Source organism: Centruroides vittatus, unplaced genomic scaffold (genome assembly GCF_030686945.1).
Source record: "Centruroides vittatus isolate TY-2023 unplaced genomic scaffold, ASM3068694v2 contig_452, whole genome shotgun sequence".
Taxonomy (NCBI): Eukaryota; Metazoa; Arthropoda; class Arachnida; order Scorpiones; family Buthidae; genus Centruroides; species Centruroides vittatus.
This window is the reverse complement of record NW_027122248.1, coordinates 1,524,834-1,550,807: the sequence shown is the minus strand read 5'-3', so window position 1 is coordinate 1,550,807 and position 25,974 is coordinate 1,524,834. Positions and strand designations below refer to the sequence as shown.

General features: G+C 28.4%; 1 protein-coding gene across 5 annotated transcripts; it reads right to left on the bottom strand.

Annotated features, from left to right (window-relative positions):
* On the bottom strand, nucleotides 1-24,914 carry TBC1D16 (TBC1 domain family member 16). Of its 5 annotated transcripts, none has more exons than XM_067272646.1 (12): nucleotides 24,880-24,914; nucleotides 19,566-19,791; nucleotides 15,851-16,089; nucleotides 13,722-14,059; nucleotides 13,001-13,606; nucleotides 12,716-12,888; nucleotides 12,484-12,645; nucleotides 10,736-10,884; nucleotides 9,148-9,282; nucleotides 4,547-4,733; nucleotides 4,147-4,470; nucleotides 1-1,263 (listed from the first exon to the last, which is right to left on the bottom strand). In XM_067272646.1, the coding sequence occupies exons 2-12, from the start codon at nucleotides 19,764-19,766 to the stop codon at nucleotides 1,078-1,080; spliced, it is 2,700 nt and encodes an 899-aa protein (XP_067128747.1). In that variant the 5' UTR covers nucleotides 19,767-19,791; nucleotides 24,880-24,914; the 3' UTR covers nucleotides 1-1,077. The 5 variants fall into 5 exon arrangements, with proteins under 5 accessions (XP_067128747.1, XP_067128752.1, XP_067128748.1 ...); XM_067272651.1 differs by having other exon boundaries at nucleotides 13,902-14,059; XM_067272647.1 differs by having other exon boundaries at nucleotides 24,758-24,891.
* Between the last annotated feature and the right edge of the window lie 1,060 nt (nucleotides 24,915-25,974).

Sequence of the window (25,974 nt, the reverse complement as noted above, 5' to 3'; positions counted from 1 at the left end):
ATGGAATTTTTTATTGTAACCCATATTTAAATTTTTATATAAACAAAAGAGAAAAAAATTATACATTATTTGTGTTCTTTGGATTACATTAGGTGATTATAAAGAGAAATAAAATTTTACATACTTAAAAATGGTTTTCGATAAGTGCATAGAGTGTATTGCAAAATCAGAGGACAAACGATTTATTTAAATGAAAGTATTAGTTTTTTAATATTAGAATTGTTTAAGGACAAGCTTTTGGTAATTTTATTTCCACTTGAAGGCCACTTATTAGGTTATAACAATTTGTTTTTTTTTATTAGGGAACATCAGATTGAAACAAAACAATTAAAAAAATAATTATATACAAATAACATTTTTTAAAAATATCAAATAGAAAATAATACTTGACAAATTTGCACCGTAACAACTTTACATTTTGTTTTTGGTTGTGTGTGTATACATATATATTCAATATGACTAGGGAAAAAAATGACTAGATACATAATAAACGTAACAATATATAATAAAATACTGAGGTAATAAACTACCGAAATTCCGAACATGCTTCCTTATAGAAGTTCGTAAGGAGTAACAAAATTTTTTAATATTTCACTGCGTAACGTCACATTATAACGTGAGAACACCGATAATGATCGATAGTTTTATGAATAACATGTTCTCGATTTTGACTGTTAACAGAACCAATAAAATGATGGAAGACAACATAAATCGTTTCATTACTATTATAAATTCGTTTGGGATTTAATATAGACTAGCTTATATATCGTTTGTATCTTATATTTTACAAATTTTATTTTGGATACAGATATTTAATTCTTCCATTGCTTTCATTTTGTATTTATCTGTCCAATTGGAAACTTCAATAAAATTATTTACAATTTGACAATATAATAAATAAATGCTTTGGTCAAAAATAAATATTGTATAATAATAATATTTATAAAATATTTAAAGAACACTAAAGAAATTTTGTCAAATAAAACAAAGTATAATCAAACCTTTTAAATGGACCAAGAGAATTTATGGAAAAAAATTGGAACTGGAGAATTATTTACAATGTTTCTCGGTCTTGCATCATACATCTTTTATTCCCGGATCCTGACCCCCGTGCGGACACGAATGGTTTCCGTGATTTCCTTCGCAAACCACGACAGGAACGTGACCGCTGTCCCACATGCCCGGTCCACAGAGTTCGCACAATTTGGCTAAGGTACAAGGAATTCTTGGCAACAATCTGAACTGATGAAGAAGTCCTCTAGCCTAAGAGAGTAAAAAAGATTTGGTTACTCTGTATAAAATAATAAACAACAACTACATTTAAGAATCATTAGATTAGATTATTATTTACAAGCCACATTCTTAACTGACATGGTTTTAAATGGACAGTACGGTCATTGCATGTCATTATATGAATGTGTTATTCTTTGTTTTCCATAAAGTTAAATTTACATCATCAATATCTGATGTTATTTTCAACCACATTCTTAAATATTCTTTTAGAAAATCATTAAATTTTCTTGCAGCAATGCCAGTAATAATCTTGATTTCAAATTTTTAATGCTAAATAAGGAATAAGATACAAACTGAAATTATAAGTGTCCATGTGTACTTTAATAATAAGGAAAAATACTTATTTTAAATTACAATTGAACAAGTTTTAATTAGATGTAAATTGGCAAGAAAATTTTTTGCTGTTAAAAGCAAAGATGAGTCAATAATTAGCATGTAATTTCCATGCTTGAAAATTTGTAAACTACAGTAGTATTCACTTATATTGAATCTGTATGGACCGTTGGAACTGGTTTGTTTTCTTTCTTGTCCAATATAACAGTCTAATTTTGTAAAATTAAAGTTTAATGTCTCAAAAATAAAAGGGTAAATTATTACATAGGAAGTTGTCCGTTAAAACATTAATATAAATGTACAGTACATGGTTACTTAAAAAGCTTGGTTATTTTTGTTTGTTGATTATTGCTAGTTACATAGCATTCCGTAATATATAGTTTTGCCTTAGCAAAAGTATTTAAAATATTTTGGAGAGTATTGTTTTTTTCAAAACTTCAGAAATTAGCATTATTGGAATGTCAACATCACCAACGTATGTTGTATCATTGCTTTCTCAGTCAAAAGTTCCCTACTAATAACACAGTCATTAACCCTGACATATTCAAAATTTTAGTCAGAAAATGCATCTGGTAACTGCAGAGGGAGCACATCTTGAATGCCTTTTGTTTCATCATTTGTAAGTTTACTTTTCAAAAGTTCGTTGATCGGAATGTTGTCATCTAAATCAAACTTGTCTCAATTCGTTTGTAGAAAGCCAGCATGTCGAATACAAGTTCTATTGGTATTGTTTGCACTGATATATTTTTCCATGCCGTACGGATAAAGTGAATTGCATCAAGATTTATAGAAAATGATTCTTCACTATTATTTATAGAAGTTACCATTTTCGAAAGAAAAAGTTTTCGATAGCCGCTCTTTAAGCTGCATATAACCCTTTGGTCTAAAGGCTGTAGTTTTGAACTTGTATTGAGCAGTGTGTACACCAGTGTAATGCAATGTAAATTCTTGGATGTTGGGATGTGCCGAGCAGTTGTTGATCAATAATAAAATTTTTTGTTTCTTCTCAGTTCTTCATCCCATTCTTGCAGTTCACCACAGAAAATGTCAGAGGTCATCCAAGCTTTTCAGTTAGATTTGTATTTTTTGATTTACCAATTACTAACAATTTTCTCTTTTTCATTCCCATAAGATTAGCAATTCTTTCTTTGCACAATTTTCCTCATGCACAGCTTTCTCCTTTAAATTTTAGCATCCTATTTGGTTCAAGCTTATAAGACGACTTGTTTCATCTGTGTTAAAGATATCAAAATCTTAGAAATTTTCTCTAATTTTTGGCCACTTATTTTGCAACCAGTCTTCTATCATGTCAATGTTTACTGCAGTTGCTTCTTCAACAATTTTTTGGCTTCCAATACTGTCTTTTCTTAAATCTCTCGATACTGCATTTAAACTCAGGAAGCAAATTGGGAGAGTACTAATTCTTCCGCCTCTAACTGCAATACAATAGTTGTGTTTTTAAGTCTCTGTTGAGAAATCATTTTAACAATACTTGATCTAATTCATCATGCGCTGATTTTCTAAGCTTTTTAGCATTCAACTTATGTTCGAAAGTTGTGAGTATTTTGTCTTTTTCTGTCTAAATAGTAGCAATTGTTGATTTAGTTATATTCATTTCTTTACATAATTCACTTTGCTTTATTCCACATTCCAACCTTTTAATAATTTCAAATTTATTCTGTAACATAAATGACTTATGTTTCTGTTGACTAGGCGCTAACCAGTGTAATCATATTTCAGAAGGACGTATGCACACTACTACTTAATTCCTACGTAGTGAATGGCAAGAGTCGATATTCCTCAAGATTACATGCAGTTCGTTATTCTTTATAACCAATGTCAGTGAATGGAATTTTTTTTAACCAATTACAGTGTAAATTTTCTAGCCAATGAAAAGCATACTTTCAATTTCCAAACATTAAATGGGTGGGAAATCAAACAAAATACCTTTGAAAAATTATTTAACTGTTAATAACATATGAGAAATAACATTTAAAATTTAAATTACAGCACTAACAAATGAAAATCCTCGACTGTGTAAATTTCTAAGTTTGTTGTTAATGGGCCGGTAGATGAACCTCAGGAAATACCTTAGTGAAGTTAAGAACACTGGTACTGAGAGAGTATAAAAATTTAAATTTGTGATGAAAAATAAAATACATGGGTGCAATGAAATTAGTTAATTAAAAGAAAAAATACCCAAATTAAGCAACATTTCCCATATTAGGTCATGACCCCTTACCTTTTGTTTAACCCTCCCATTATGTTACATAAAAAAGCTTTTATTTAAAAACCCTAGTAATAACTCTAGAGTATTCTTTGTACTCATAATCCATTATAAGTAATAAGTTTCATTTTAAAAAATTCAAATATCATTCATTATATGCTGAAGTTTGCTGTAGCCGGAAAAAAATAACATTGCTCTTATGGGTGTTTCATTTGTACTTTTAAAATTGGTTTGTTATAAGTGAACACTACTGTAGATAAATTAACTAGCTTACAGTTGAACTTAATACTTACTTTACATAAAACTAAGTCTCCATTCATATGCATTGCTAAACTGCTGAAATGAAGTAACATCTCATCAGCCCTGAGATCCTGATCAATAATGTCTTGTCCATAAATTGCTATAATAGACACGCACAAAAAAAGGTAAAAGTAGTCGGTCTGATAATGAGCCCAACACGCCTCCCACATTCGAAGGGCTTCTTGTTCGGGAAATTCTCTCTTGAAGCATAATAGTAGCCAACGGTGTGCAAATAATAATTCTAAAGAATCTGGATATTTTTTCAAATGTGCATAAAAATCTGCAGTCATTAGACGCAGTAGTTCTCTCAAGTAACTCTGTTAAAAAAAAATATATATATATGTAAAATGATTGATTATTGTATTTTAGTTAAGAAAATACCATGCAACTTACTAAGTTTATATCCATGTCGACATCTTTAGGTGAGATTACGAACATCGTACGTTGCATCAACCCCACAAAGCACCAGAAAGCCTCTGCTTCGTCCCTTATTTCCGATAATATAGGAGCCAAAAGATCGGACATTCCTTGTGTATAACCCATATAAGGATTATACAGTGCATAGTTGAGTAAAATATTTCTAAAAAATTAAGAAATTTTGCAACACGCTCTAACAAATTATAATTATGAGAAATATGAAAACAACAACAATAACGTTATTCAGATTTATCGACACTGTTTAAAGTATAGGAGTAAGTTGTGTGTAATCAAATATTTGCATATTTGTAGAAATATATACAAATGGAACTGACTGACTTTTTTGTACTGCAGGAAGGTTGGATGTGAGTCACAGACAAGTATTGCTTAGTATGTTAGTTTCGTACAAACCACATTATTATTAAAATGCAAAGCATTCTTTAAATTTGTACTATTCTGCAAATCAGACTTTTGTAACAGATTCTGACAAGTTGAATTTACTCAATTTGATGATGGGATTAATAAACTTCTGTATTTATAATTACCGTATTTTACGGACTATAAGACGCACTTTTTTCTTCGAAAAATTGCCTCCAAAATTCAGGCGCGTCTTATACTCCGTAGCGTCTTATAGGAATTTAAAAAAAAAAAAATAATTGCTTAAAAATTAAGGTGCGTCTTATAGTCCGTAAAATACGGTATATAAAATTAATGTAGTGCCAGAACTACTTTTTAAAAAATGTAAGTAACTTTATGAGACATGCCAGTTAATCATCATGCATTGCTTTACTAAATGTTTACAATCTAAATAAATCTAATAAAAGTCTACATCAATATTGTGTTAGTCTATTCATTCAGATACTTAACATGTTGCTTCGTTTCTAGCAGAGTTAGAAGCAAAAATTTTAAGGCCGGTGCAAACTAGGCAACATCAAAGCAGTTTAGTTTGATCGATGGCCATCGAGTGCCAGTCATCAACTCAACACCACTATGTCATACCCTTCGATGGAAAGTAGGTGGTCCATTTGACGCCTCTAGGATCGAAGAGCCCACCAGTGGCTGAGTGGTTCTGTCGCTAAACACCGAGGGTTCGGTTGCAGGTTCACACCATGCTCGGATGGGCTGGTCATGTGGAGTTTTCCGGGTTTTCTCCACATTTGCACACCTGAATAGGGGCCAGTTTCAATTACAAGACCTCCCGGAAGGCATTTCTCCTCGTGTAACATCGTGCACCAAAGAAGGCAACGGGGAACCACTCTGGTTGTAACTTCCCCAGGATACAGCTTGGTGCCTTACTAACCACTTATTAACCTGCGCCAAGTGTTCGCTGACATCAGGATTTCTGATATGGTATGCAGAGAGAGAGAGGATCGAAGAAGTTTGATTTTTCAGGCAGCAAATGATGATGCTCATGCACGTTTGAAAGTTTGTGAGAAAGGACAGTGTACTATAGGCTACAAAGAAGGCATGCATTTGTGCTTCACGTTTTGGCCGCGTCTTGGCTATGCTGGGATTACAAAACAGAGCTGTTTGATAGATTTTCATAATAGTAACAATATGAATTATTTTATTGAAATTTATAAATCTATCAGGCCCTTGATTTCGTTTTTTTAATGAAATATCTAACAGACAACAAATGAAGCCTTTGAAGCTAACATCAACTACAAAGTCGTCATTTTACAAAACAAGCTACCGAGCAATAATTCATAGGGGGATAGACAAAATGCTTATTAGTTCTGTAGAGCTACATCACAAGTGATATCACAAGCAGTAAATTTGCCCGATAGTCGAAGCAAACTAGTCACGCGACCATAAATTTTGCCTCCGACGTCACATCGAAAGCAATGGCACTGCCTAGTTTGCGCTGGCCTTTTAATATGTTGACTGCATATTAATACTAATGATAGTTTATACATTACAAATGTTTATGACTAAATATTAAAAGAAAAACTTGACTGTAAATATTATAGGAAAAATTTAACAGTAATTCTATTAATCTATAAAGTATCTAACAAATCAATTAGAATTAAAAATCAATGTAATGAGGGATATAAATTTAATTACTTTAGCTTAGTAAATGTATCATATAAAACTATAAACTATGACTTAACTGCTCTTAGTTTCACAACTGCAAAGTCAACATAAAAAAGAACCGAGTAAATTTTATATCTAAAATATATCCTTAAACACAGATATAAAGCATGTCTGCAATTTCCTTACTGGATGAAGACAATAAAAAATTAACTGGAACAGATATTGAATGAAGCATATTTTACAAAAACCAAACAAGCACCTGATCACTCACTGAGAGATATTTATTCTTAACACAAACGTTTTCAATCCAATCAATGGATCATCATCAGGTAAAATTAGAACATTACAAAAAATAGAACAACAAGTTCAAAATACAAAAAATATAACGGCTAACCAATATGTAACTAACAGCACAATAACGTTTCTAAATATCAACAAATTAATAAAAATGCTGCTAAAATTAAAAATAAAATATTAATATATAACAAACAAATAGTGTATACAAAATATTAATACCTCTGCCTTAATAAACAAATTAATAACACTAAATATTAACACTGCTTAATAAGCTGTACAGAGTTTTTCATTTAACTATACATATTAATAAAGCTACTGCTCTTATTTGAAGTTTATAACTGCAAACTTCCATGCGGAAGGAAGTCCCTCGGCATCTCTTGCGTTGATGCAATTCCCTTTAAGCTTGCTTTTATAGATTTCTAATTTTTCGGCCGTTCTTGCCAAGGTCGGGGAGTGTATTTGTTTCAGTATCTCTGCTTCATTCCATCTTACTATTGAGCCTTCCGCTTGTGCCATTTGTGACAATACTGTGGCATTAGAACCTTTTCTAACATCATATCTGTGCTCTTTTACCCTTACCCCTAGATTTCTAGTAGTAACCCCAACATAATCTTTACTTATTCCTAACATATGATTCTCGTATGGAATCCTATAAACGCCAGCCCTATCCTCTTTCTTAACCCTTTATCATTTCTAAGAATTCTGTACAGATTCGGAGCTCTTTTTAAGATTATCTTTGTATCCTTTATATGTGCCATTTCTTTCATAATGCTTCCTAAGCACTTGTTGTACGTAAATTTCGTGTATGTAGAAGGACCACGCCCACGACCAGGTACTGCATCGGTACTAACTTCTAATTTATTGATAATCCCCTTTAAAACATTCCTCTTATAGCCCAATGCTTCTGCTACCTGCGTGATTCTTTCTATTTCTGCATCCCTGTCTGTACAGAACTCTTAGAAATGATAAAGGGTTAATTAAGAAAGAGGATAGGGCCGGCGTTTATAGGATTCCATACGAGAATCATATGTTAGGAATAAGTAAAGATTATGTTGGGGTTACTACTAGAAATCTAGGGGTAAGGGTAAAAGAGCACAGATATGATGTTAGAAAAGGTTCTAATGCCACAGTATTGTCACAAATGGCACAAGCGGAAGGCTCAATAGTAAGATGGAATGAAGCAGAGATACTGAAACAAATACACTCCCCGACCTTGGCAAGAACGGCCGAAAAATTAGAAATCTATAAAAGCAAGCTTAAAGGGAATTGCATCAACGCAAGAGATGCCGAGGGACTTCCTTCCGCATGGAAGTTTGCAGTTATAAACTTCAAATAAGAGCAGTAGCTTTATTAATATGTATAGTTAAATGAAAAACTCTGTACAGCTTATTAAGCAGTGTTAATATTTAGTGTTATTAATTTGTTTATTAAGGCAGAGGTATTAATATTTTGTATACACTATTTGTTTGTTATATATTAATATTTTATTTTTAATTTTAGCAGCATTTTTATTAATTTGTTGATATTTAGAAACGTTATTGTGCTGTTAGTTACATATTGGTTAGCCGTTTATATTTTTTGTATTTTGAACTTGTTGTTCTATTTTTTGTAATGTTCTAATTTTACCTGATGATGATCCATTGATTGGATTGAAAATGTTTGTGTTAAGAATAAATATCTCTCAGTGAGTGATCAGGTGCTTGTTTGGTTTTTGTATTATTTTCTGCTGAGCACGCTGTAGGTTGTGCATATTTTACATCAAATATAACAACTTAAAAATTCTTTGAAAGTTTTCTAGTCAATACATAAGGCTGAGATGAACTTATTGCATGGCCTCAGATATTCTTTGAGGATATACAAAAAACAAACAAGTTATACAAAGAAGGTTATCAACAATACAGAGAAGAAACGATAATGGAGTCAATGGCTTTAGTGTACCAAGAAATGCTACAAAAAACTTTGACAAGTAATCAACTACAGGCTGGATATTATAACGCTAATAAAAGGAATCATGTTGAAGTTTATTAAATTTCTTAAATGTTTGTGACAAAACTGTTTATCCATATTTGTTATGATTTATGTTATTTCAGTCAATAAATTGTAAATACCTTGTTTTAGCTTAAAAATACAATAATAGAAAGATTATACAAGATATAAATTGTTTAGGGTTTTACAAACATGCAAAAAAAACGAATTTAAATAACTTATAAATATATTATATTTTACATATGAAATTAAACTCTTACTTCATTATTTCAATGTTTGGATTGTCGTCTCCGGCAAAGTAAGGATTGCATCTATCTGTACGAATAACGTCTTTCTCGACCGTGCATTGTACATTTCTCCAAAACACTTCCTTTTCTTCTAAAGACATGTGATCTCTAAATTTAAATATGCTTAGCTAAACACCTTTTCTGATCTCAGTGAAGTATAAACATATTCAATTACACAAAGTAACACAGTTTAATACTTAAGAATCATCTTTAATTATTGCAATTAATTTAAATTAACAATGAAATTAATGTAATGAGTAATTAGGTATATCTGTAATGCATATTACTGATATTATAAATATGGTTAGAAAACAAATGTTCTTTAACGAAAATTCTGTAGTGTATTTAATAAACAATTTTTAAATCTTTTATTTCTATGCAAAGAAATATATAAACAAGTTAGCTGTAATTACTTTTTTATAGAAGTTTTTACATTCAAGTTTTCATAATAAAACTTTCTTTATCAAGTTTTGATTCCATAATTTGTACACAATTAAGAAAATGAAGTTAAGAAGTTTATTTTTCCTGAATTAAATGTTTTTTGAAATTTAATACAAAAAATAACGCAACCAAAATTTGAATTTCAGTTGGGTTCTTTGTTTTTTAAAATTGCTGTATTTGATGATGACATAATCAAGTCTTGAAAAATATTTAATAAAACTTCTTAACTCAATTAGCAAGTTTTTAACTATAGGATAAAATCTTCTGTTATGAATTATAATAAAAACTAAAAACTAGCCATAGATTTAATATTGAATTTAGATTTAGGTTCTCTTACACTAAGTCAGATGTAGTTAAGCTAGTTAGTTAATATAAGAAAACGGCGGTTAAAATTTAGAGAAAATATCTTTCTTGCTAGACTATACATACAAATGAGTCCAAATCCTTCTGTCCTTTCACAGGCTTGTAGAGGCAATAACAAATCTACGGCGGAACTGACTTTTTTTTGTAGGCTACGTGTCCGCCATCAAATGTAAAAAGTCCTAAAGCAAGAAATATATTTTTTCTAAATGTGAATTTGTCCTGGCACTTTTTTAATATGGTTAAAATTGTTTTAGCATGAGACAATCTAGTTATTAGTTATTGTTAGCATTATATCCAATCGGTTCGCATTCCATATACATATACATTTGTATTAAACTTACACGAGACACTTTATTGACGAAAAATTGTTTTTTGTTAAGCTTCCATTCTCAGAATTGGTATCTTTTTATTCTAGTAATTTTCTCAAATGCTCTTTTACACGAAATTGTATGCTTTATAAAAATATCTTCAATTTAAATTCAAATTTAACATTTATCAATTTGCTGAAAAAGCAGAATTAATATCTACCTAATACTATTTAAAAATACCTATTTGAATTATCTAGAATTTTTAGCCAAGCAGAACTTGTTGTAAATTTGAAATTTTGTTATTTACTCCTTAAAACATTAAGAGGAAACAATTTGGACATTGATACTTTTTGTTATATACCTAGATTAGGTGATGTATATATAAAGATAAACAATATAAAATAAAATAAAATTTGACAATATGAATTCACAATTAAATAGAAAAATACCTTTTCCTTCTGATGGCTTGATATTCTATATACTTATCATTACGAACTTGTTCTCTTTCATCAAATGTTGATTGAAAATTGTAATAATGAAGAAGAAAAGGCCAAGCTTCCTTTCGTAACTTATTGTCTAATCCACCAAAAAATATCGCCTAGAATATTTTAAATTCTTTTTAGCAATAATTAAACTTTATTAATTAATTAAATATTTTGCATTTCTTCATGGCTGTTTTTATCAAGACTTTCATCACCATCCTGAATAATGTTAAAAGAAATTAAGCAAATAACTAAACATTGCTGATCATAACTTATTCATTTATTCATTCAAATAATGTAAACTGAATTAAACTATTAAATAACTATTCTAACCTAGAGCACACAGCATAAAATAATAACCAGGCTTAAAAAACTTCTGGTATAAAGTATATTTAAGAATTCATCAATTCAGCTAAACCAAATGAACTGATATATACCTTACTTAAAGAATTTGATATAAACCCAATTATAATATCCTGAATAAACAACTATTACCTCTCCCACATTTACAAAATAAAAATAAATGATTTATACTTCAATGACTTTTCTCCTCTTGTGGGAATGCACCAGGGCTCTATCCTCAGTAACTTGTTTTTTTTATATCCTACATAGATAAAATTTTTGATCAACTCGACTTGCTACTACAGTTTATGCAGATGACATTAAAATTATTAACAGTGACCCAAATATTGCAAAATCTATGTACAGTATTTGTCCTCTAAATTAAACATCTAAATCTCTGTAAAACTGTTACCATGTTCTTTTCTCTAAGACTTAATCTAAATTTACCTTTAAAATTTACAATCATGGCCTCATTCTTGTCAATTGTATCAAAGTCCTAGGTGTTCATTTCAATAATAAATTAACCTTCAAACATCATTTCAACAATATTTTTAAGCATTTGGCAGTATGCTGGGGCATCATGTGGCATAATTGCCAACATATTTCCTCTAAAACCATCTTAAACACAATATTCTTTATTAAATTTCACTTGTTAATTGACTATTGCCTTCCCATCTGATACTCAGCTTCTAATTCTCAAAAAGATCATTAAGGAAATTTCTAAAACGTACCGCTTCTAAACTAATTAGCAAATAGCACATAGACTGTCCTGAGATTGTTCACTCACACCTAAGCCTTCTGTGTTTAGATGAGAAAGTTGTATACTTTGACAGAATCAGCACTTAGTTTTATTCTCCCTTTCTATTTTAATTTACACACCCCAAAGTTTAACTCATATAATTTTTTCTTGTCTTATCCTCCTTTTTGCAGACTTTTAATATTCCAAAATTCATTTACTTTATAGATTCAGCAACTTTATCAAAAATGCTGTAGATCTATTACATCTAGGCTATTGTAAATTTAATAAATATTGTGAAAACACACTGCATATATTATAATACATTAGTTTTTCATTATTATGTTGTAGATTTTGTTTTTATATTTTTTATTTCAAGGCCAATCTGTTGTTTGCTCAGGGCAGGCTCATTGCCTAAACGACATCTTTCTAATAATTTGTAAATAAATAAATAACAGTTTGATATCCCATAGATGCTATTCACAATTCCATATGAAAATTTGTTGGAAATTATGAAAAAATTAATTAGATAGGATAAAAGAGTATACAAGTAAAATAGAGAAAAAACCTGATCACCCAAACTAAAAAGATAAATGATCAATCAATATGAAAAAGTTTTAATGAAAATTACACTTGCCTTCCTCAACTGAAAATCATCTTCAATTTGTCCATCATCATTCATGTATTCTCTCCATATTTGTTCATCTACAGTGGTATAGACACCTTCTTCAGGATGACATTCTGCAGCAGTTACTTGTGGTCTACATACTGAAAACTGCCTATAAGGACAATTATCTGTCTAAAGAAAAATTATGCATTTTAAATTTAATAATTTAAATTCTCAAAATAAAACAATAAATTTATATTACCTTATTCTTAGGTTTAGAAAGAAAATTCCAATCATCAAATACATTTGCTAACCTATCCAAACCACCATAATGAAAATGCAATATTTTATATTGACTTTCTTGACTAGCTATAACTAATTGGCCACAAGTGCATTCTTTGTTGCTAAAAAATAATCGTAAACTTCTCATCTGACCTTAATAAAGTAAAAAGAAATCAGTAATCAAATATTTAATTGAGTTAATCTTCAACTGTAATAAAATGTTAAAATAACAACCACTTTGTAACATATATGAAATTAAACTCACTGAGATCGACTGAAAATATACCACAAGGACTTTCTCGTTTTAACTGACGACTAGGACTCTGACTTGAAGCAGTTTCGGGAAATGTGAGATTGTGAGCATGGGCTAAGGATTCGGGTGTACCCTCATACAAAAAATTTGATTTTATTTGCTGATTAGGCGAATTTGGAATGGAATCAGCAGCACTGGATGGACAAGATTCCGGATCTTTATTTGAAGTAGTTTCTGTTGCTGAACTATCACTTTTCGGACTAACACTTATATCTGGAGTTGGTGTTTTCAATGTTGACTTCAAAGTAATATCTTCACTGTCTTGTGATAAATTTAAATGAAAATGTTTCTTTTTATTTTTTTCTTTGTCAGCATGATGACTTTTATTCTTTTTATTTTTTGATTTTTCAGTTTTAAAAGAAAGTGTATGTTCTGGACTGGATGAACTAGATGAATTATAAGGAAATAATTCTTTATCTGGATGAACTTGATTAGAAACTTTAGCTTTACCTTCATAATTTGTTCTATTAAGAGAAGATAAACTGTGATCATTTGACTGAACAGATATTCCACTGTCTGTACCTGATGCATTTGAATTGATATTACTTGATTTTGAACCTAGAAAGGGAAAAAGAAACTGTAGTATAATGAATAAAATTATAAAGATTTTACTTTAAACATTATCTTACTACATCTTTTACAAGCTTTGTTTTAATTCATTATTTTAAATTACCTCCACAACTAATATCTATTTCATTGATTTCACTAATCATAGATTCTAATGCTGCTATTACTTCTTCAGGTCCTATACCAGAATCCGACTGAATTTTTGCATTAGTAAGCGAATTAGAATTACTAGCTATTATAGAACTTTTGTTTAATGACTGACTAGTTTCACATGAAAAATAATCACTTCTTTCTTTATCACTTGTTTCCAAAGAGGTCTGTGAATAATTTGGCGAAGTAGTAGTCTCCGTAAAATCACTAGCTGTCCAACTGTCCAAACTTCCAAGATCTTCTTTAGGACTACCTAAGTCTGATACAGTAGAACTAATACTTGTTTCTTGATCTCTAATAAAACAACATTATAAAAATAATAATAATTTAAATAATATAATATTTTAACAAACACTTTATATAAATTAAATATACAGTTTTATATACTTAAAATATCAAATAATAATTATGAATCTAAATACTAATCCACATGACTGACTAAATCATTTTTACTAAAAATATTTTTAACAAGATATGTTCTCCTAGTGTTTAATATTTTGGCAAAACATTTTTGTGTAAATTTGACTGTTTTTTTTTTTTTTTACAAATGTTTGTAACTTTTGAAGATAGTCTGACTTGAAAATTTTTTAACTTTATAACTTTCAGTTAACTTCTAAATACCATTTTTAGTTAAATTTTATTGCAATAATATTCTTTGCATTTTTTTTTAATTCAAAATTTTGTTTAAACTATTGCAATATATTATCTGCATAAAATGATTTATAGCTCAACAATGTTATGTTGCAAAAATTATAATAAACAATTTTAATAAACTAGATTAATAAACAATAACAAATCCCTGCTACACAGCTGTTCACTTTATGCTTATTGTAACAGCTGTGTGTTGTTAAGTTTTGATGTGATATTACATATGTTGGCCACTTTGGAGTGATATTACATAGTTTAAACTATATTTGAAAGAATATAATCCTAATTTCTACCATTGAGCTCATGGCAACCATAACAGATCACTTAATTTTCCAGGAACTTATTAGGTTGTAAAAATATGGATTGTTTGTATAAACATCAGAACCAGACAATCAAGCTCATTTTCTATTAATAGCATAATATTATTTTAATATTTTTGTTAAATCAACACTTTCTAGTTTATTAGTTCAATTGTATAATCATGATAGGATTGGAATTGCAGTCCATAAAAATATCAAAATTATTAATGATGATTTAATTAATAATCAGTGACTATCTATTCATTATCAATAAATTATTTGAAAATGAAATAGTGTAAAATTTTATGAATTTGTAAAACTTTAATGACATCATACATAAATTATTAATGTATATAAAATATTCTTATACAGCAGAAAAGATATCTTTTAGTTGTACAGGCCAACAGTAAGAGTTTGGAATGGCTATATTATAAGTTGCTGAAGTAATATTGAAAATTTTCTTTTACTGGGTTCTTGCTTCTAATCAGTTGTAACTTTCAAAATAAATAAATAATTGTATTTATTGAACATTGTAACAGATCAAGTATTAGCAAGTAGTTGGTTTTAATAAAATTTTTTTTTAAGAATTGTGACAGAAGATTCTCTTGCCTTTCAAAGATATTTTGATTAAACCTTACAGAAATGCTTGTATATGTGTGTGTGTACATATATATATATATGTACTTTATGCTTATTGTAACAGCTTCTGTGTGTATACACACACACACACACACACACACACCTTGGTTTAAATAATTTCTTAAGCAATAAACTTTATAAAAATTTATTTTATTTAAGAATTAAAAAAATTATGAAAACTATTATAATCATTCAGAATGAAAATATTAGAAAGCAAGGCAATAGAGATTTTACAATTTTCAATCTTTTTAATACATTGTCTTTGAAATGTTGACAAATTAAATTTGTATGAAATCACATTTGCTTGGAAGAATAAAGTGTTCTTATCGAATAAATATTTTATTTTTCTAATAGTGTCATTTTTAACATAAAATCTTGGACTAGAAGATATGCAAAACTGAAAAAAATTAGATGGCAAAATAAATGTAACAACACTTCCATTCAATATGTAAAATTATCTTCAAGTTGTAGTTTAATATTAATATGCAAATTTACTTACGCAGAAATTGTTTTATGCAATGTACAAACATAATCATCAAACGATTTTTCACTGCAAGCATGAGGTGAAATATTTCCAGATGGATGTGATGAACGATTTCCTAAAGTTGGACTAGGACAGGCACTGCTACGAGCACTACGACACGGAGAACTCCCTGGTGTACGATTTTCTAAACTACGTGGATTCTTTTTTAGTGTTGAATTGGGAATCCATGAAAGAATTAATGTTGAGCCAAGCACCTTAAAATAATATTAAATAAAAAATACTTATATCTTACAAACAGGAAAAAAATTGTTTTTAAAATTAAAATTCATAAAATTACAATTTGAACTCAAATCTTGAAAATTTCAGAGATTAGTCCATAAAGCAAGAAAGGAACTATAAAATTGAAACTTATACCTTACAAATAGTAAAATAAAATATAATCTTTAACTTAAAAAATTTATATAATTTCCAGATAAAGTAATATGGAATAATAAAACATTTTAACCATTTTTTTATAATAAAAGTATCAACTCTTTGAGAATTCTAAAAAAATTTTTGATATTTAAAAATATTATATTTAATATTAGAGCTAAAAGAAATGTCATTGACCAAGTCTACACACAGTTAATTCTAATCATGTTATTGGAAGATTACTGACACAGTGATTTTTCCAAAGTGATAATTAGTTGGATATATTAAGCACATGGAAAGCATTTTATAATGGCTACTACACTGATAACTATTATGCACATTTCTAAAGCAACAAATATTGACAGGTGTGTTGGATGAATAAAAAAAAAATTACAATTTGCAAGCTGTATTAAATAAATTCCACGCCATATTTTTATTGTAAGCTTTTTGCAATTCCAAATATGAATTACAGGAATTTAATATAACAAGATTTACCAGAATTTTCCATTTGGATTATAAACGAAATTATTTGCAACTTGATAGAAAAGACCATACCAACAACTGCTGTAAATCATCAGGCTATAATTTGGAATAAATAATTATAAATTACAAATGAATTTGGCACTAGAGGGAGGCATTAGGAGCCATCTCATATTAAAATTAATAATTACAATATTTAATTAAATAATTTAGGTTAAACTGGAAGAAAAAAATCGGCCCAAATAAATAATTATAAATTCATTTCAAATTTATATGTAATTATTTATTCCAAATTATAGCCCAATGATTTATGGCAGTTTTTGGTGTGTTGTTGCTTTGCATTGGGTTAGTAGGGTTGTTTTTATTGATTGAAAAGTCAATACAGAGTTTTGTATTAATGTAATATTAAATTTATAATCAATAATATACTACTGTCAGTTTAACCTAATTCAAATAGCTAAAGCAGAATGAAAGACAAGTTCATTGCAAATATTTTTCATGTGCTAGTAAATAATTCATAAAATTTTCAAATGTGGAATAGACTTATGTAAATAATTTTCTTCATTAAAATTAAAATTATTTTAATGTTGTTGTTATTATAGTGTAAAGAAATGATTTTTGTTTTAATATCTTTACAGGATGCAAAGGATTTTATTCCTACAGTTCCTTATATATATTATACTTATTACTTATGTAATCCCTATTGCATTTAAAAAATATATATATTATGGATTTTTTTTTAATATATATGTTAATTGACAGTAAACTTTCACATAAGTTAGTTTTTATGAAATTAAACTGATATACAATATACTCTTAAAAATTCAAAGTGGAAGGTATAGAGAAAAATTTGAGTTCTGGAAACCCTACCATTATTTTAATGAGATCATAAATATCACAATTCAAACAACACAGTTAGAAAAATTATTTTCACATTCGAATATTAAGACAATACAAACAATGGTCAAGTCCTTTAAATCCTTTTTCACTCCATTCAGTGGCTAAACTGTAGGCAACGTGAAGCAAAAAGCTTCATAAAATTGAGGATTTAAAAGAGTTGAACATTGTTCATATTGTCTTAATTTTCGAATGTGAAAATATTTTTTCAAATATGAAAATAATCCTGGACACATGTATAATTACATTTTATTATTATTAATTTCTTTATTATATGTATATATACAAAATAACAAAATATCAATACTACTAGGAAAAAATGTCTGTTACACAAGTTTGTCATCAATGATTTCAAAGGCATTGTTTCAGGATAATGCCTTTGATTCAATTAACTGTCTCAAAATCATCTTGTGCAATGAATGACTTATTTACTGTGATTCAAAATATTGTCATTCCCTCCTTTTCTTCTTCTTCTTCTTCAAAAAAAAAAAATATATATATATAGGGTAGATGTACCAGTTTTGGCCAGTGTACCAGTTCTGGCCAGAAAACAAATTTAACTTAAAAATATAATCACCACATATTCAAATCTGTCCAATGAAACAAACTTTTATTGTTAACTGTTCACACAGTTAACAATAAAAGTTTGTTTCATTTGTGATTATATTTTTAAGTTAAATTTGTTTTCTGGCCAGAACTGGTACTACACTGGCCAAAACTGGTACATCTACCCTATATATATATATACATATATATATCTGATTCCCTAATACTATATTTCGTCATACAGCATACTGTATCTGTTTTTAAAACAATCATGCTATCCATTGCTGAAAACAAAATCTTAATATTCAAACTCCTTTGCTAACTTTTAATATTGATCCATAAATTGGAAATCTGACACTTTGAACTCATTTGAAACAATTGTATTAATGCTTTGTCAACATTTGTAAGAATACATTTTCTAACTTTTTAGTAGCCAGGATGTTATTCTACAGCACATTTAATGGATATTCTTATTCTATCATGATACTGATACCATTAACGACAACAAGCCAAATTTTCTGCATATTACTACATTTTCTAATCTACTCTAATATTTGGATTTTTTTCAATTTTTCAATTTTTTTCGTAAATTGAGAAGTATTTTGTTTTGTTAGATGACATAGTTATTGTGAAAAAAGACTGAAAAGCAAAGGGTAAATATTAAAATAATTCATAATGAGATCATAAAACACTTTCATTACAGTTTTGATATATGAATAGATAGTTCATTTAATGATACTGATTTTTCTCCATTCCTTTATGTACTACACAAGACAAAAATTTGCTTATTACTGGTATATCCAAGAAGTAAACTCCTTATGACTGAATGTTTACATGAAAATGTGTCTTAACTGAAAAAAAAATAATAAAGATTTGCTTCCAACTGTGAACTCATTATAACTATTTATTATAACTGAATTTAACTATATATGATTTCTAACTATGAAAAGATATATCTCCTATTTTAATACATCAAAAATAACTTTGGATCCATCATCTAACAGACTGCAATTTATTGAACAAATGGCTTTAAACTTGTTTTAAACATTTATAATTTTTGTATAAAATTTAGAATACAAAATAAAACTTTATAAAATCCTGTTTATAAAAATTTACTTGTCCTATGCAAAGTCTATTTTTATAAATCTTATATTTTTATAAAATGTTTTCTAGCCAACAATAAATTTAACTCAAGTTAACTAATGTATAATTTTTTTTCATATTAACTAATAATGGAATCAAGTTAACAGTTTTAATCAATAAATAAAAATTAACTTTAAATCAAAAACAAGGTGTCCAAGAAAACCTAAGTTCAGAGTTACAAATATTAATTGTCATTCAAAGTAAAAAGATATACTTTGTTAATGTTATCTAACTACTATTATGAATAACTCACATCATCATGTTGTGCTTTAATACAAAGGTATCCTGGATGATGATCCATTTCCGTGCGCAAGGGAGTAGGTGGATGGACGCAGACATTATTTTTACAATAAATAACTTCTCCATGAAGATTACAAGATTTTATTGAAGATTCTTGGCCACTGATTCTAAGAATATTTGATGCTTTCTTAATTAAGATATTAAGTGTAGCCATAGTTCAATTATATTTTACAGAAAACCTAAATTTATCAAAAATAAACAATTAAACTTAGAAACATTATGCATTTAAATATCAGATCAAATTATAATTCATATTACAGAAATATTTCTAATATTTAATAAAAAAAAACACACATGCTAAAATTTTTAATTTATTAAGAATTAAAAATTTTCATTAAATATTATAAATGTATTTAATATGTTTAAACTTATAAATAAACTTTTAAAGTTCTTAAAAATTAATGAAACATCCATACTAAACATCAAAATTTAAGGTACCATATAACTTCTAAACCACTTAAAAAAACATGCATGAAATTATAATGTATATTTTATATGAAAGTTGCCTGTATTATCATATAGCTAAAGATGTATAAAGAAATAAAAATATCCAATATGTTTAAATATATAAATGGTTAATGCAATATGAAAAACTATGATAATTTTTTTATGGAAATAAAAGTTATAAAGTGGTGATTCAAGTTGTTGATAAAATTATTGATCAATGCTATTAATAATTGTTCATTTTTAAGTCTTTAAAACTCTAAATGGAGAAATTATGAATTATTATATATTTTTATAGGTCATCTCACGTATATTGTACTAAGTGTGTCACAAAATCTGTCCCTTGAAAATATATACATAAGCTTGTGGCATTTCATGAATACACTACTAAACCATCAAGGTTCTAATTTTAGACAATTGAGAATGCTTACTACACAATAATTTCTTAAACTAATGCATCATTAACTTGTAAAGAGAAAGAGATCATTATGTCATAATGATTTTTTGCTGACATTAGAGGGAAATAATGCATTTCAGATTTTCTCTATTGAAATTTTTAAAGAATCCTTTTTGAAAAAATTCATACATAACATTTCGTGTTATATACGAGGACTATTTTTTAAATAAGGTCCGTTTGTGAATGAGAGTGAGAATGACGTGTGATTGCAGCAACGTGCATGAGCATCTGCTCTCAGCATGCTTTGCGCATGTTTAGATGCCATTTGCAGCTGCATCGTCTGTCTGTGTGCCGAGCTGTAAAAGTTTATAATGTTTAAGAAAATCGAGCCGCCCCTCCGACTGTTAGGTATGATCTGTTATTCGATTTCAGCACAAAAAATCATGGTAACTGTCTTTTGGGACAGGAAAGGGACTTTATGCCAAGAGGCACAACAATCAATTCTGATGCTTATTGTGTGACCTTGAGAAAACTCTGCCGTCCCATACAAGACAAGCGGCGTGGCCTAATGTCTTCTGGTGGCAGGCGGCAGATTTCTTTGAAAATCGGAATTTAAAAAATTTTTGAGCGATATGACAAATGTTTGAACAAAAATGGAAATTATGTAAAAAAGTAGATAAAAGTAGAATATGGGAAAAAATATATTTTAACGATATTTACAGTATTTTTCTTCTTATCAAAAAACGGACCTTATTTAAAAAATACCCTTCGTACAATAAATCTAAAAATATTCTAGAGAGTAGGGATATTTATGATCCTGGATATCTTAAATTATACTTGGTTTGCATCATCATGTAACTGCTATCAATTACATTGAAGAAGTAAGATGTTTTTGAGGTAATTAAAATTTTTGTAACCAAAATATTTGATAGAAATAGTTAAAATGTAAATTAGAGAGAATTTATCAGAAAGAATGATACGATCAATTTTCCATTTTGCATCTTTAATACTAAAGACAATTTTTAGTTGATTTTATTTAATATGTATATATTTTATTTATTATTACTATATACACTGGTCAAAACAATTAGGAAAGCAAGATAAGTTCCATACAGAATCATTTACAACAAACAATTCTGAATGTCTGATGTTATTGTTATGAAAGATACAGTAATGTATGAAAAAATATGCATTTGAGCAGAACCACTGCCATATTTTCATTTATTGCACTGGCTTGCACATTTCTGCCAATGTGGCATACTCTTCTAATTGTTTTGACCAGTGTATGTATATATATATATATGTATGTATATATCTGGCATAAACATTCAAAGCAAGTTTTATCACAAAATAATCAAATATGAATTAATCACTGTAAAGTCTACTACTAAGTAATTTACACCACATAAAATATATATTCTTATTTAAAACACATTTTATATCATTAAAAATTCAATCAAATAGTGATTTGTTCATAGTATGTTTTGTTCAACCAGACAATCAGAACGACTTAACTGTGATGTTTGGAGTCGCATCCACATCATGATTTCTACATCATGTTTTACTTGTGTTGTTTTAATTATTGAATTTATTATACCTCTCTGACATAAACCCTGTGTTCATGTTGCGTGAGAGTATTTTTGGACAGAAAGTGGAAAATAAAGATGGAGTGGTTAGTGTAGAAGAAACAAATGTGGGATTTAGGAAAGCCATAAGTTTTAAGAGGCCAGAGAAACTGGAAGAAACAGACAATCAATCAGAGTAGCACAAAAGTATGTTTTTACAGAATTTTTAGTTATATTGTTTCTTAATAACTGAAGAACCTGAAATTTATTGTGATTGTTTATAACAAGAAACTTACATATCTAAAAATTTGCAAAACAGATTCCCCTCCCATTCCTTTGAAACTATTAAAAATTAAATGTTGTAATGATAAAAATTTTTTGTTCTGTTTCTTTACAAATAGTGTTTTTTTTCATTATCTGTTCTTCAAAAGATGATTTATACACAAATTTGTTCAAAACATTTTGTTCAACATAAAAATATTCATTTTTTAACAGTTCCCACCTCAATATTTCTGAATTATTATTAAGAAGTGCTTTAAACACAATAGTGTGGTTAAAAATTCTACTCTTTTACAAGAAACTTGTACAGTTTTTGTGTATTACTAAATTTTTAATAACTCTGACAAAACACATTTTGAAAGTTAGCTTCTCTCATATAATATATATATATATTTTTTCAAAGCTTGTAAGTAACACTAACATGAATTTTATCTTTATCTTTTAATTAGCAGTGTAAAAAACTTTTAAGATTTAGTTTATGGTGATACATAATACCATCATAAATCTTATATATAACTTTTAACAAGTTAAGAATTGATCAAAGATTGAGTTTTTCAAGCTAATTTTGTTACTGACTTTTAAAGTAATAATAAAACTGTACAATAGACTATATATATATAAAAATATTATTGCAGGTAATAATTAAAAAGCCAACTAACAAATATTTATAAGTAGAAAATATAAAAGATTTTTGAAAAATTAACTATTTCTTTACATAAAATTATTTGAAATCTATTATATATGCATTCTTCACTTAACATCTACCAGGTAAAAATGTCTTTTGATTTTTAACCCAAAGTTTATAGAATGCACATCTCTCAACACAATGCTTTTGGCTGATGTTCTTACGAGAAAACTTAATACAAATATCTCAATAATTCAATCTAATATCTTTAACAATGCAATATGCAAAAAATGTCTTAAGTTACAATCCAAATACAACTGATTAGAATGTTAACCTGTGTAGAAGTTTTGAAAAGTACTCTGAGCATCAAGAAATGGAATATACATCTCAAATAAAGCTGGTGCTGAAAAGGGTATCATATCTTATCAACATGTATAGCAGAAAGTCTAAACACACTTTCATAACATCAGTAATAGAGCAATCAATTCTCCAATTCACATTTAAATTAAAGAATTGATTGTCATTATGAATAATGTCAGAGACATTATTAATGTGTTGCAATTTATTCTATTTTTATTGTAAATTTCTCTTTCCATTTTTTTAAAACATTGCTCTTTCTTAATGTGCACTATTTTCTCTGCCCTATCATAACTGTAATGTGATACAGCATGCAGATTATATACATTACTACATAAAAACTGTTTGTTAACAGCTATATTAAATGTTTAGTGATCAGAAAGTTATTAAGCAGTCTATATCCGAATATCAGCCTGTAACCCTTATACAAGCATTGTATAAAAGTACAAACATGTTTTAGTTACTTTTTGGAAATTTAGTGTTTTGGGTTGACATTGCATATAAGTTTTCTCATATAAAATAATAGGAAAAAGGGTTCTGGTTAATATTTTCCTGCAGAACATGCAATCTCCAGTAATGGATTACTGACATTAAATAAGGATGTAATTCATCAATAATTTTGAAATATTTTTTATATATATGTGTAATAAATACTGTATAAAAGTTGGTTAACATTTTATTAGATAAAATAACTAAATTTTCTATCAACAGAAATTATCATCATCCATCAAGAATCATAGATAGGAACATAATATGTTATATACATATTTGAATAATAAGAATAAATGTTAATATTTTTTATAGTATATAAATAAAAATTTATTTAGAACCTAATTATCTGGAAAACTGCACCAGCATTTGGAAATGATCATTTCAAGAGATTTCAAAGCTCTTAACACAAACATATGCCATTACAGCGTAGTCATCACAGTCAACCCTTCAAAGTTTTAAACAACGAAAACACATTCAGCAATCAAATCCTAATCCTCGATAAGCGACAAAAAACGCATTTTCTGGTAAAGAGGCTTTAACGCAACCGGGTAAGAAAACCGACAAAACGGTCTGTTTCATCAGAAACAAACCATCGCCATTTGTTTACCCTGCTGCATTAAAGCCATTTTATCAGGTGACATGCTTAAAGCTCTTACTGCATAAACATTAAACCAAACTGAGATTATAATGCTTTCTTCTTTCACTGAATTCACTGTTATTTGTATGCAACATGGAGGGGAAGATAAAATAGAAACTAATGCATATTTATTTAATCTTGTAACATATACCCAATTTTACTGTGTGCAAATCAAAAAATTCGATTATTTTTAATTAAATCAAGTATTTTTCGCTACCTTTTACTATATGAATAAACATTCAAAATAAATAACGTAAGGAAATTATAGAAATTGTATAACCGAAATAATACATTTGAGTTGAAGTTAATGGCAGAACATATTGAATAGCGTGTAAAGATTAAAAACTACCTTTCGGCAAATTTAACGATATTGAAATAACATATTCCGTGAAATCTACGTTAAAATAAACTATTATAAAACTTCTGTTGAAAAATATGCAACTTTCTAATAAATCAAGCAGCCGACAATACCTCGAAAACAACTCTTCCTTCGCCGACATTTTCCCCCTAGTGTCAAAAAATAACACGAGTTTAATTTTAATATTAATTACTTTTAAATTCTGATATTAAAATTATATAATTACATTATATAAAAATATCAATCGAAAATGAAAACTTAAAGCGTATACTAATTTAGAAAATGCATGTAGTTGGAAAAAAAATTTAAAAAATTTTTTTCTGTAGGTTTTTTTTGTTTGTTTGTTTTATACCATTAGTAACCGTAAGCGAAAATTATTCATTGTTTAAAAAATATTATGTTGGAGCTTGGGTTCTTTGAAAATAAATCAGCAACAAGTTGCTCAACTTTCCTGGCAACATTTAAAATTTTGTGGGCGCCATCTGTTATCATATTTTATTTTAAAATTTTTTATAGTTCTAATTATTATAAAATGGCAAAAAGCTTAATTTTGAGGGTATGAATGAATTCTGTACAAAGTTATAGATGTTAATAACGAGAAAGATCGCTGTTAGCATTTACAACCGACGCTACTGGAGATACACATGGCCCCGTTATCTCCCCACCCGCTCGACTTTTAATCACCAAAATTTAATAGCATAAATCTTCCTAATAAACAAACCTTCCGGTAAAATTTCAGAAATTTTCGACAAAAAGCACATGAGTTATCAAGTTCGAACAGGGTGAACAAAATCGTGCTCCTCTTCACACCCACACCACATCTACACATACAGAAATTACCTCCGAATTTTTTTACATTACTCGACGTTTCAAGGTATTCTAAGTCCAAAATTGTAAAAATTTGGGGGAGGGTCAGTTTTTGTCGGATCGCCTACTTTCCCTCTGTTATAACAGCCGGGAAAGTAAAAGTGGATCGATTATAGAAAAATGACGAGTCTGACTTTTTTTTTAGTCCACACGGTAGTATGGACTAAAAAATAAATCAGACTGAGGCGAGACCTGGCATATGAAATTCTTCTGTAGAACTGCATAAATTTTAATATAAAGCAAACTTCATTTTGATGATCACTGATCACATCGGTTAACTAACCATTTCACTTTTTGTTAATTTTTTCCGTCCTGTGGGCACTAAGAGAGCCTCTTTTTTT

What these genes read in the sequence shown, in the direction of transcription:
- TBC1D16 (XM_067272646.1), bottom strand. Translation starts at nt 19,766, where the DNA reads ATGGCTACACTTAATATCTTAATTAAGAAAGCATCAAATATTCTTAGA. An exon ending in TTAAAGCACAACATGATGAT is followed by an intron (nt 16,090 to 19,565) that starts GTGAGTTATTCA and finishes TATTATTTTAAG; the next exon opens with GTGCTTGGCTCAACATTAAT. An exon ending in TCGACATGGATATAAACTTA is followed by an intron (nt 4,471 to 4,546) that starts GTAAGTTGCATG and finishes TTTTTTTAACAG; the next exon opens with AGTTACTTGAGAGAACTACT.